Source organism: Gavia stellata, chromosome 8 (genome assembly GCF_030936135.1).
Source record: "Gavia stellata isolate bGavSte3 chromosome 8, bGavSte3.hap2, whole genome shotgun sequence".
NCBI classification, from domain to species: domain Eukaryota; kingdom Metazoa; phylum Chordata; class Aves; order Gaviiformes; family Gaviidae; genus Gavia; species Gavia stellata.
The window spans coordinates 18,863,377-18,876,807 of record NC_082601.1 but is presented as its reverse complement, the minus strand read 5'-3'; the positions used below and the strand labels follow the sequence as shown (position 1 = coordinate 18,876,807).

Below are 13,431 nucleotides of genomic sequence, written 5' to 3'. Positions count from 1 at the left end.
GGGTTGCATGCCTGCACCCACCCAGCACCTGCACCCTGGGGTCCAGCACCCCTCCAGTGCCCCACTTGCCCCATAATCCCCCCCAGGGTGCCCTGCTTGCCCAGCAGCCCTCACTCCCAGCACCCCTCACCCGTGCCCTGCCTGCACCGTGGCCCCACTCACTGGTCTCTCTCCAGATGGGCAGGTACTCTTCCTGCTGGATGTCCAGCATGATCTCCAGCCCGTTGCCCATGCCGCCTTGGCGGGTCACTCGTGGGTTCCTCCGGTCCCCATTGAAGGTGTAGCACTTACCGTAGCGTGTGTAGACCTGGGGACGGAGAAAGAGGGGAGTGAGGGAGCAGGCAGGGATCTGGCAGGGCATTCTGCAAGCAGGATGAGGTCCAGGGACCCCTTTCCAATCCCATGGAGGTGCTGGAAGGGTGGGGGAACAGTCTTGCATTGCTTTTGGAAGGGCTCATTTAAGCCTGCCCCCCACGCTGCCACCCCTCTGCCCTTGTTGGGGGAGGGGAGTGAAGCATCGTTCCCAGCACTCAAGGGGCAGCCCAGCTGTCCTGCCCCTGCCAGGAGGGGACTCACAGGGGCGAAGTGCTGGGGGCCGCAGCGCTCTCCCCGAAAGCGGCACTCCACCAGCATGTCCTCAATCTGGTGGCCCAGGCGATGAAAGAAGCTCTGCATGGTGCGCTCAGAGCGGCGGGGTGGCAAGAATCGCGAGTAGTTGGCGAGACGCATCAGCCATGCACGCTGGTCCTCCCCCAGCACGGCCAGCATCTCGGGCACCAGTGAGCGGTTCTCCCAGGCCAGCCCCAGCCACTGCCCCACCGAGTAGAGGTCAGGCTTGGTGAGGCGCAGGAAGCGTGCCCGGTTGGGGTTGCAGAAGGTGACGGCTGGGAAGCGGAGCTGGGGAGCCCAGGTGAGGTGCGCCCGGGTGTGCACGGGGTGCGAGAGCAGGTGGTGCAGGCAGTCAGCAGCGCCGGTGGCCAGCAGCCCGGCGGAGGCCAGGAAGGCCAGGCTCCAGAGCAGGCGGCGCAGGCGGGACTGCGGCCGGGTGCACATGTAGTGCAGCCCGGGTATCCTGGTGGCTCGCAGGACGCCGATGGTGAGCTGGGCAGCACCTCCGTCCTGAGCTGCTGCCAGGGCTTCCCCATCCCGGCAGCAGGCAAGGGGCAGTGGCATGGCTGCAGGCAGGGTGGCTTCTCTGGAAGGTGGAGTGCAAGCTGCTCCCGAGGCTGCCCGGGGTCCCTGGTGCCCTCCGGGGAGCTCTCACTCCCGGGAGGCTTTTGCTCCGTGCCTTCCTGGAGACAAACGTGGTAGGCGCTTTCCCGAGCTGCTCCGGTGACGGGCGAGGGGAGGGAGAGGAGGGGGCTGCTGCAAACACACGCCTTCCCCCAACCTCCATTCGGGAATGGAAAATTCCTCCCCGAGCCAGGCTGGGATGGGGGGGTGTTGCGTTACCCCAGGCAGGGTGAACTGGCAGCACCCAGTGCCCCAGCATGGTGGGCACCTGTGTCTGGACGGTGATGCCCTGTCCCGGCCACGCTGTGTGAGCCCTGTGCCTAGGGATGCTGCGCCCTGACTCGTCCCCGTTGTCCCCTGCCCTCGCACTGCAGCCCACCCCCCCAATCCCTGCCTGGACCCCCAGGGTCCCCAACCGCTGCTGCTCAGGGGCTGGGGGTCCTGCCCCACAGAGGCAAGACAGTGCCAGGCCTGGGGGGCCATCACCTCCTGCCAGCGCTGCTCAGGACCACATGCGTACCTTGGTCCCCAGTGCTGTACCCTGGTATTCCCCACCCTGGAGCTGGGGACCTCAGTGGATCTGGGCCCTGTGGGGTGGGAGAAGCAGGGCCGTGGGGCAGGAGGAGTAGAGCTGCGGGGCGGGAGGCTGCGTGGGAGCCCACCTGAGCCCGGCGGGCGCTTTGAAGTGACAGCGAGCCTGTGATCAGAGCGCGGCGGCGGCGGGGGGGTGTCTCTGCATCAGGCTGGCAGCAGGGCTGGCAGGGCCCCGACAGCCTGTCAGGGTGCCTTCAAAGCTCAGCACTGCGCTCCCCAGCAGCCTCTCATCTCCTGCTGCTGCCGCTCCCAGGCACCCGCCTCTGGCACCAGCCCTGCCGAGGCACGGGCTGGCCCCGGGGGCGTCCTGCAGCCTCAGCAGCCCCGGGATGAGCCAGGGCTGCTGTGCTCCCGTGAAGGGCAGCATCCCTGCAGCTCCATGGCAGCTGGGCAGCAGGAGAGCAGCAGTGAAAGGGGGGACTGGAAAGAGGGGAGCTCCTGCTCGCCTCAGCAGTGACTCCCAGCACCATCCCTGCTGCTGGCCTTGCTGCCTGAGCAAGGCGTGACTGTAGCCATCCCGAGGACCCGGCCAGGATCCAAGCTGGCAGCTTGGTCACAGGCACAGGAGGACGCCAGGCAGGTCCGGAACAGGGTTTGGCCTCAGGGAATGGGACGGGCGCTGAGGGAGGTGAGCAGAGGCAGCGGGCAGCACCTCCGGTGCCCAGGAGTGGCAGGGCGCTTCCCTCCCACCCCGCCTCCATGGCACGCCCTGCCTCGCAGCAGGGAGAAGCCCAGCCCAGAGGCACCCAGGGTGCTGGCTCTGGCCAGGGCCAGGCCCCGGCACACCGGCACCCGGCGGCGGGTGCGCGGCCCGGCGGGACCGGGCTCCGGCAGGGGGCAGCAGGGCCCCACGTCTGGGCGGCACAGGGCGCGCAGCGCCGGCCCCGCCGGGCACCCGCTCGCCCAGCACCCGCTCGCCCAGCCCGGCCCAGGGAGGATCGGGCCCCCCGGCTGCGCTCCCTGGCTCCTGTCGTAATCCCACCTTCGGGTCCTGCCGCGGCACAGCGCAGGGCGGGTGAGCGCAGCATCCCAGCCCCACCGACGGCAGCGCTGGCCGGGCAGCAGCAGGGAGTGTGCCCTGGAGAAGGATGGTCTCCATCCCGCCCGCCATGGGATGCCTGCGCTGCTGCTTGCTTTGCTGGAGGAGCAAATGCTCTTGCGTGGCCGCAGGGCTTCCCTGGGACAGAGCTCGGCTCCCTGGGGACATGAAGCCAAGGCTGGGGAGCAGCCCTGGCCACCCACATGCGTCCCAGAGCTGTCACTTGCCCTGGCAACCCACATGCGTCCCAGAGCTGTCACTTGCCCTGGCAACCCACATGCGTCCCAGAGCTGTCACTTGCCCTGGCACCATCCTCTCCACGGCACAATGCCGGTGTGGACAGGAGCACTGCCATGAGCTCCCTGCTCTCTGCACGCTCGGGACCCGCCCAGTGGGCCACCCCACACTGGGCTGTCCCCTCCAGCCTGTGTGTCCCTGCACTGTCCCGGGGACACAGCTCAGCCCCTGCCTGCCCCCCGCCCCCCGCGCCGATGCCGGCACGTCTGCGTGGGGCTGCTCAAGCTGGCTTGGCTCTTTGTGGAGATTTATCGTGGCTCCGAGAGCCGGAGGCTGCCGACCTGATACTATCAGCCCCTTGCACACCAGGGCAGCTTTTATATTAGTTTTCTTTAAACGGCGGATGAGCTTCCCAGGCTGGAGGAAATGTCATTTCTCTGAATGCTTCCATCTTGTGTTGGTTCAGACATCTCCGGGCAGCATCGCAATCACCCTGGAGTGGGGCGAGGGGTGGGGATGGGAAGCAGGGGCCGGAGCATGCAGGGACAGACAGCGTGGGGACAGGGACCAAGGTTGGGCAGGGCTCGAGGAGGGGGTCCAGTGGTGGCAGTGGCCTCATCCCCTGTGCCCTGCAGCCTCAGGCAAGCGGGCACAGCCTCAGGGGTGCACAGGGAGTGCAGGAGTGCCCGTGGCAGCCAGCTGAGTTACTCACTTGTCAGCTGCCAGGGTGCCGAGGCCAGCTGTGAAATCGCACTGGCGAGAGCACAGCACAGTCCTGAAGGGCTCTGCCTTTCCAGCATGACAAACCCAATTAGATAACAGGGTGTGCGGGAGGAGGAGGAGGCGGAAGGGCAGAGGAGAGCCTGCCTGCACCAGGAACATGATTTCCTCTCCACAGCTGATCCAGAAAAGCGCCTTGCAGGGCTGGAGCACATGTGCCCAGTCAGGAACGGTGCCTGGGGCTTGGGCCCCCAGGCACCCTGCTCTGCTCACCAAGCACCCATGGGTGCTGTAGCCTCGGGGCCAGGGCGACAGGATTCCCACACCTCATGCCAGCCTCCCTGCTCAGCCACTGCATGCCGGCATCCCCGCGCCACACTCACGTGCAGGGGAGACCCCATTAGGGAGGTAATTTCTCAACACGATTCCTCATTTCCCTGCTCTCTGCCGTGGAGACACGCTGACCTTGACAGAAATAGCTGCTTGTGCCTCGGCAGGCGGATCCCAGCCAGAGATCGCTGGGGGCCCTAGCATCCTCCTCTCCCCCCCACACAGCTCCAGGGCCCCCGAAGTCCCCTCCACCCCCCTGGGGCTCACTGTCCTGTCCCCCTGCTGCGGGGAGCCCCATGGGAGCAAGGTGCTGGCCCCCAGCATCCTCACCGTGGCTCACGCCAGCCCACCCATGAGCACTGGGCGTGCGAGGACCATCCCCACGCACTCCCAGTCTCCCATCCCCACTGCTGCCAGCCCATTGTGCCAGCCTCCAGCTGATCCCAGCTAACGCAGGTATTTCCGAGGCTTACACGGCTCCCCACGGTATTTAGCCTCTGGAAGACGACGTTAAACATAGCAAGCACCGACAAATCCTGATTGCTCCGAGGAGACAAGAGGCCGTGCTAAGCTTCCAGCCAAACGTTTTCAGGCGAGGGAAACGAGCTGCTGCACGTGTGGCGCCGGCAGGTCCTGCTCCTGCATGCCTGGGGCACACAGCCCTGCTCCCATATCCCCGCTGTGACATGCAGCTGGCCGGCAGGGCCTGGGCATGGGCACACCATACAGGAGCGAGCACCCCAGCATAGAGACACCCCTAAGAACAGACATTATTGGGGCATGATGTGGATGGGGACAGGGATGGGAAGACAGTGGAGTGCAGCCCACCCTGGGCTTGGTGGGGATGCCAGACCGGGGTAACCTTGAGAGTGATCTCCAGGTACCCCAGCCCAGAGAGCAAAATAGCATGGGCAGGGCTGTGGTATAAAGGAAAGCAGCCTCCAAAACTGGAAATGCAGCTGGAGGCACAGTGAAGCCCCTGGCCAGGAGACACGCACAGGAGCAGGGGCCAAATTGGGATGACACTGGTAGAGCTGGGGCAATAGCACACTCATGCACTCTGCCCCCTGCTCTGCTCCTGCCCCTCGCTGTGGCCATCCCGGCTGCGGACCCCAGCTCTGCCAGAGCCCCCCACCACGCCCCCAGCCCCTCCGTGGCAGCCCCCAACTGCATCCCCAGCAGCCTGCTCCCCCCGCGCAGCACGGCCAGTCCCCGCCTGGGTGCCCCGGGAGGGAAGCCGCAGCGCTGACGCCAGCATTGCAACTGCCCAGGATATGAGATCCGCTTGGATTCAGCAATTTCAACTCATTTCAAGCCCGATTCTGCAGCAATTTTCTGAGCCAGTGGGATGTTTTCGTCTCTGCAAACGTCCCCTCTCATGCACGGTTGCACCATTTCTCTTCCACGCTCCCAGGAGGGGTTGGGGAACAGCGCCAGTTTGGCTCGACCCCAGCTCTGGCAGCGGCACAACCATCCCCCACACTGGGAGCCCCTCGGCGCAGCCCCCTGCTCCATGCAGAGCTGCCGGGATGGCTTCTGCGGGATGCAGCCCTGCTCATGGGGGCTGGGGCTCTCGCCTCCATGGGATGCAGGGCTCTGCAGCCTCAGTCCCGTCAGAGCAAGGCACCTTCAGCCCCAAGCAGGGCTGCAAAGGGCCAAGCTCTGGAGCATCGTCCGCAGCGCCTCGACCCACTTCCCCAGGAGGAGGGACAGCAGTGGGGCGGCAGCAGGGCTGGGGGATGCTGCGGGCACATCCCAGAGGGACCAGGACCCCTCGTGCCACCGCAGATGATGTGCCTCTCTCTGTACCACAGACCAGCCCGTGCCAGCTGAGCACCCTTGGTCAGGCCTGAGCCAGCATCGGAGACGTGGGTGCATGGGGCTGGCAGAACCCCTCTCGTGTCAAGCAGGCTCACTGCTGGAATACCAAGTGCTCAGCTGTGCCATGGGCTGTGCTGCCAGCTGGGCAGAGTGGCGGGAGGCACCCTAGCCCCAGCACCAGGCACTGCGAGCTGGTCACTGCCAGGCTGCCGCATTGGGGCCAGCGTGCAGCACAGTGCTCACCAGGAGCGGGCTGGGTATGGACCAGGGCTCCCTGCTCCTGGCAGGTCAGGAGCACGGGGATGCAATGCATGGCAGGGGGATGCAATGCATGGCAGAGGGATGCACCGCACGCACAGGCCAGGACACCTTCCCAGTGCATCTGCCCCAGTGCTGCCAGTGACATCAGTAAGGCAGGGGGACATTGGCACCATCCTGCTTTCAGGACCAGCATCTGTGACAGCACACCCAAACTTGTGTGCCAGGGAAGGAGCTCTCCCTGCAAGCCATCACCCCAGGAGTCCTGCACCAGCCAAGCCAGGAGCCGCAGGGGGCTCTACTGCTGGTGCCACACGCGCCCGGGGTGGCTGTGACATGGAGGCAAGGGGCTGGGGACCCCAGGTCCTCACCTCTCAGCCCCGCTGTGCAGGCAGGGCAGCACACAGCTGCCTCTGGTAGCAAAGCCATCGCAAAGTTGTGCTTTCCCCTCCCACTACTCCCGGGGGGAATTCGTCCCAGAATCTCACTCATCTCCTCATTTCCAACCTAAATTTATTCATGGCCAGTTTGTACCATTTGTTCTCGTGCCAGCATTGTCCCTTAGCTTAAATAGCTCTCTTCCCTCCCTTGTGTTTACTCCCTTGATGTATTTATAAACAGCAATCCCATCCCCTCGCAGCCTCCAGCCTGCCAGCCCGCACATGCCAATCGCTCCTGGTTTCCTCTCTGGATTCAGGCTCTGCTCGCCTGCGCAGCCCGGCTCCCCGGCATGGCATCTGCTCCAGCTTCCCAGCAGCTTCCTCAGCCTTGGCTTCCCAGGGCTCTCACACTGCTCCGGTGAGGTCCCTGGCCCACGCAGACGCGTGACTCTGCCCTCTCCAACCCACAGTGGCCATGGGGCAGTATCCCACCCAGGTCGGGACCACTGGCCTGGCTGGGGCTAACCTGCTCCCTGCAGATCTCCCAGCAGCTTGTGCTTTCATATGGTTTGCTTGCGCTGAGCACTTTAAAGTCTCTGCCAAAAGGGTCACCTGGGCAGGTGAAGGAGCCAACACCAAGGGAACTGCAGCAGATGAAGTGCTGGGACTGCTGGCAGAGCAGGGAGGTGTGCTACAGCACAGGGCAGGGGTACAGAGAGGCAGGGGAGCAGGAGCCAGGGAAGCCCACTTCAGCCTGTTGGCAGCCAGCAAGCCTCTCTGAGAACTAAGGGTGCTGCCTACCTACTCTGGTAGCATGAGGGTCAGGTGCTGGGGTTGCAGGAGGTTTCTGCCCCATGTTTCTGCCTCCTTCCTCCCCCAGGAGGGAGACGGGGAAAGCCGTGGGGCAGAGCCAGGAGGCGATCAGGGTCCCTATGGGAAAGACACACCAAAGCTGCACTCCCAAATATGCCAGAGCAAGCTCACCAAGCTGCTAACATGCTCCCTGGCCTGGGTTTGGACTGTGCCGAGCAGCAATCCTGCCATTGCCCTGTGCACCCCTTCAGCACTCTCCAGCCAGTTCCCATCCTCAGGCACCCTCTGTGCTGGGCATGCTGCCCCAGGCACACAGCACAGTACGCTACGGATAAGCGTTGGGGTGGGCTGCAGCCCAGCCTCATTGTTGCAAACCCAACAAAACACACACACAGCAATAATTATGGTTTTGGGTAGCGGGCTCCTCTGGGCAGCCGCAGGAGACCCAGTGCCATGTGTGGTGCTGTGCAGATACAGCCGCTCTGTGCCACTTGGCCTCAGGACCAGGGAAGGATCCCCTGCCCTGTGGTTTCACGCAGAGATGTAGTGCTGAGCCCATCCACCCTGCAGGCGGGAGAAAGCAGGGAACATGAAGGATACCCGAAAGTGGGGTACACAGTGTCCCCGGGGCTCCTTTGTGGAGCTCGGGCAGCCTCTGAGGACCTGCCCTGCAGGTACATCAGTGCCTCTGCACAGTGCCGGTTGGATGCTGGTGGCTTTTGGCTGGGAGAGGGCAGCAGATCCTGGGTGCCACCGGCCCTGCCTCGCTCCCCTTCGCATGCCGGGGCACTGCGGGGAGGCAGCGCGCAGCACCGCAGTCCCCGCCGCTGCCTGCCCGGCGCAGGCAGAGCTCTCCAGGCAGCGCCGTCCCTGGGGACCACTTCTCTTTGAAAGCAACCGTGCAGGGAGTGCTGCGCCGCCCGTCCCCAAAGGGTTAACAAGCAATTTCCTTTGCTGACAGCTCGGAGACCGTTCACTATCGACTGCGGGAGAATAAGAAGGGAGAAGCAGCGAGATAAAAAGGCAGCAGAGCTGGCACCGCCTGCTTAATCCCAGCGTTTAATCTGCTGGGGCAGCGCAGGCAGCCTTATCTCGCCGTCCTTCTGCTGCTCCATCTCATTACTGCTCCCACGGCTGCGCGGGCCGCGCCGCCAGGAGATGCGAGAGCTGAGCCGGGGAGCGCTGGCCCGGGGCGGCGGCTGCTGCCGGCCGCCTCGCTCGGCAGCCTCCGCCGGGCGCGCTGCGCGGCGGGCACGGGCCGGCACCCCACGGCGGGCACACGCCGGCACCCCACGGCGGGCACGGGCCGGCACCCCACGGCGGGCACACGCCGGCACCCCACGGCGGGCACGGGCCGGCACCCCACGGCGGGCACACGCCGGCACCCCACGGCGGGCACGGGCCGGCACCCCACGGCGGGCACACGCCGGCACCCCACGGCGGGCACGGGCCGGCACCCCACGGCGGGCACACGCCGGCACCCCACGGCGGGCACGGGCCGGCACCCCACGGCGGGCACACGCCGGCACCCCACGGCGGGCACGGGCCGGCACCCCACGGCGGGCACACGCCGGCACCCCACGGCGGGCACACGCCGGCACCCCACGGCGGGCACGGGCCGGCACCCCACGGCGGGCACACGCCGGCACCCCACGGCGGGCACGGGCCGGCACCCCACGGCGGGCACACGCCGGCACCCCACGGCGGGCACGGGCCGGCACCCCACGGCGGGCACACGCCGGCACCCCACGGCGGGCACGGGCCGGCACCCCACGGCGGGCACACGCCGGCACCCCACGGCGGGCACACGCCGGCACCCCACAGCGGGCATGGGCCGGCACCCCACGGCAGGCACACGCCGGCACCCCACGGCGGGCACGGGCCGGCACCCCACGGCGGGCATGGGCCGGCACCCCACGGCGGGCACACGCTGGCACCCCACGGCGGGCACGGGCCGGCACCCCACGGCGGGCACACACGCATGGCCCCTGCTGCCCAGCCGGAGCGGGGCGGCTGCATGGACACACACACACACACACACACACGACTGCACCCACGGAGCGTGCTGTTTCACACGTGGCGCTTTTCACACCCGGCGCTGTCACACAGCCTCGGGGACACACTGCCGGTGTCATGCACACACACACATTTTCTGGTCTTTGCCCCCGCACACACGGTCCAGCCTGTGCGATGCCCTTGCCCCCCCCATGGGTGGATGGAGGATGCAGGGCTCCATGAGATGGTCCATGTAGGACACAGCAGGGCCAGGACAGCAGGCAGGGCAATGCCTCCTCGCCTTGCATGTCCCCCTCTCTCCATCCTCACCTATCCAGTGCTCCCCCGCCGGGTGCCAGACCAGCTCTGCTCTGTCTGCTCATCCCACTGGTCACGCCATGGCCAATGTCGCTGGGTGACCCCTGGCCTGTCCCTGGCAGCTCCTGCTGCAGGGCAGGGGTGGGCAGGAGGGGGGACCACCTCCCGGGAGCCAGCAGGTGCCAGCACAGACACGGTCCCTCTAGCCATGGCATTCATCTGTAAATCTGCAGCACTGACATGGTGCAGATGAAGCCTCTGCACTAGCCAGGTTGTCAGGGGGGTTATCCTGCTGCCTATGGATGGGTTTACACTGATAAGATTGTCACCCTGGCTGAGGTGCTGCTGGCGCCTCACTGCCTGCTCCTCTTCCAAGACTGTGCTGCCTGCCTGGGGGTGCCACAAGAGCCACAAGCAGCACCTCACTGGGCAGCAGCTGGCAGAGCGGGTCCCTGGACAGCAGGAGAGCCAGACACAACCCTCTGCTCCCCACTGCTGGGGCTGATGGATCTCCTGTACACTTGTCCCAGGGTGCCTCACCCAGCCTCTCACCATCACAGCGGGATGTAGGGGGATGCTGGTCCCCGAGCCGGACCAGGCTGAGCAGAACGCACATCTGTGCTGCCAGAGATTTGCTGACGGTGCTGGCAGCACAGCTCCTGTCACAGCTCGGCGGCTTCACTGCTCTCCTGCGTGGTGCAGGACTCACAGGGCTGCCGGGGTGGCCATGCATAGAGCCACCGCAGGCAGGATGGCCCAGGCAGGGGGTGGGGAGAAGCCCCCCAACCCGCAGTCTGACCCCAGCACTGCACGGGAGCCGGCAGCTATGCATGCCCTGCCTCAGGGTGATATGGGGTGGGCAGGAGTACCTGAAAAAGCGAAATTTGGCCCCAAGGCACCCTGCTCTGTCCTGCTCCCTCACCCACGCCCTGCCGCCTGCCCCCCCGCCATGATCCCCAGCACTGATTTCCCTGGGGTCTGTAGGGATTGCCCTGAGCCACCTGGTGCAGCCAGGCAGGGGCTGAACCAGGCTAAATCCCTGAGCAGTGGGAGAAGGAGCCGCCTGCCAGCATCCCCCACTGTCCCCAAAGTCACAGCATAAACCCTGCACAGCTCCCCCACCACCCTGCTCCATCCCGGCTCATGGCTCTTCCCCTTCTCCTCCCCTGCAGCTACTGACCCCCTGATGGTGCTGGGGGCTCTGCTCTCTCCGCCAACATGAATTTGACTCCAGCATGTCAGAACAGAAGGAAACAACATGCAAACAAATAGCCTGAGCCCCGGCTGCACCCTCCTCCTCAGGGCCAGCTTGGGGGGCCGCGGGGGCTGGGGGGCCAGTCAGGGTCATGGTGTAACCTGCCAGCACATTGGGAGCCCGAGTGAAGTGGGATGATCACAGCCCAGCGGGAAAGGGCTCGTTAATAGCTGAGCCCTTTTATTAGAGATTAGGGAGCTGCACGGCTTTGATCTTTGATTGCCAATTTGCATCTTGAAGGCGCTGGGACCTCATCCAGCCTCAGTGCAACCCTTTGTGGTTATCTCGTGGCTAATGGATTTGTTCTTAATGCTGGAGCGTGCAGTCTAAAGGCTGATTAAACCCTCTCCGCGGCGCTAAATCAATGGAACAAACATGATAGGGGTTGGCTTTCCCCAGCCTACGCGCTCCTGGGCGGAGGGGCTGATAGACAGAGCCCCTGCACCCTGGTGCTGGCAGGGGCTCCCTCCTTGGGGCTGCTGGGCAGGGGAGGAGGTGCGGGCAGTGGCAGGCAGGGACAACCCGGTGGCCTGTATTCCTGCATGCCTGTATCTCTGTATCCCCATCCTCTGCTCGCCATGCAGGCAGCAATGGGCTGGAGGGTCTCAGGACTCCTGGGGTGTCTGCCCCTCCTGGATGCTTGGGCCACATTGCCCTTGTGCTGGTCCTCAGCATCTACAGGAGCTCCCCAGTTCCCCCCCTGCAACTTCCACCTCTCAGGGCTTGCTATGGGAGCAGGGACATGCCCTGGCAGGGATGGGATGGGACAACCTGCTCCTGTAGCTGGGGGACTCCTTCCACCTCCTCATGCCCCCTTTGCTTCCCACACACTGGGGAGCAGCACTGGCAGCTCCCATCTCCTCTGTCCTTCAGACTGTCTCCCCTTCCCCTGCTCGGAGCCAGCGCCGTGTTCCCAGGACCATGTGCTGCCTGCAGCAGCCCATACATCACGTGCTGTGAGCAGCAGTATCTGTACACGCTTTCTATAATGCCCATGGTCTCCACTGCATGACCAGCTTCAGGAAAATGCAATTCCCACTGTATCTGCAGGCAGCACTAGCAGAGGGGACAAACTGCACCCTGCCCACAGATGCCCCAGGAACAACTGGCTCCCCATCCTATCCACTGCCTGGGCTGGGGGCCTGGGGATGGGAGCTGAGTGCCTGAGATGGGTAGGACTAAGGTTTTGGGGACTAGGAGCTGTGGGGAGGAGGGTTGTGTGGCTGCAAGCTGGGAGGAGACCGGTTGAGAGCATTTTGCACCGTTTGCTTTTCTCAGGGCTCATAGCATCACCCCAGATGCTGCCAGGGCAGAGCTGCCTATAGGTCTGGTGCCATTTGAGTGACAGGAACCCCGAGCAGGCACCCTACTCCAGGGCCCGAGCTGCCTGTGCTGGAGGATGAGACACGAGCTGCAACACAGTGAAGCTTAGACCAGTGCCTTGCTGGGAACCAGTCCATGGGAAGAAGGTGCTGGGACCAGCCCCGCTGGCCCCAGGCTGTGCTGGTGCCAGGCTCAGTCCCAATGAGCAGCGGCTGCTGCAGAGGCAGCCGGGCTGCCACACAGCACGGAGCCAGCGGGATCACACACCGAGATTCCCATCTGCAAACCTCGCTATTGAATCATCTCCCCTCCACCAATATTTGTCGAGTGCAGGAGATAAAGTGGCTACAAAAGTCATCGGTGCCGGCATTTCAATCCGCCCGGGATGGCGGCAAAAGGGTGACCAGGCAGGCTGGCAGCCCCCCAGGGTGGCAAGGCCCTGACAGATCAGCGCCCCGAGCCCCCTGCCCTGGCTCCTGACCGAGCAGCCCCTGTGCCCTGACTGCAGCAGTGCGAGGAGAGCCAGGACCCCTCCATGCTGCTGCACAGCACCTCTGCCTGCCTGGGATGGATGCTGCTGCCATGGGCACTGCTGCCCACGCCACCCTGCACTGGGCATCAGCACAGACCCCCTCCTGCCCTCACCCCCACCTCTGCACCAGGACAGCCATCTCCACCCGGTCAGCATCTCCCCTGCAACCCTCAATGCAGCACCAACCCACCCCATCCAGTACTGGCCCGTCCCCTCCATGTCACCCCAGTGTCCCCAGCTATCACTGCCCTGCCCTGCCTGCACCAGGCAACCCTCTCTCTCCCTCGCTCCAGGCTGCCTGTGCAGTCTCTGCAGCAGTCCCTGAGCAGGTGAGGCAGGACAGGATGCCGAGATACAGCTCCTGGAGGAGAAGCCCAGAGCGTTATCAGTGCAGGGAGTTAATTAAGGTCGTGTCAGGCGATAAGGAAACAGGATGTCAGAGCAGCAGCTGCACAGGGGGGTCAGAGCCTGAAAAACTCCCTCTGAAAAGCAACTCCACCGAGATGTGATCAGCCAGCCGCGCGGCGACAGAGCGGCTGTCATAGCTGCACGCGCAGGGGCTCCAAGGATGGGACCACACATG

General features: G+C 65.0%; 1 protein-coding gene across 1 annotated transcript in view; it reads right to left on the bottom strand.

The window, feature by feature from the left end:
• Positions 1–13,431, bottom strand: part of ASIC4 (acid sensing ion channel subunit family member 4) — a 28,224-nt gene that overhangs the window by 2,962 nt on the left and 11,831 nt on the right. The window contains exon 2 of the mRNA XM_059820120.1: positions 163–307. Coding sequence (XP_059676103.1) covers positions 163–307 — 145 coding nt within the window. The remainder of the gene's footprint in view (positions 1–162; positions 308–13,431) is intronic.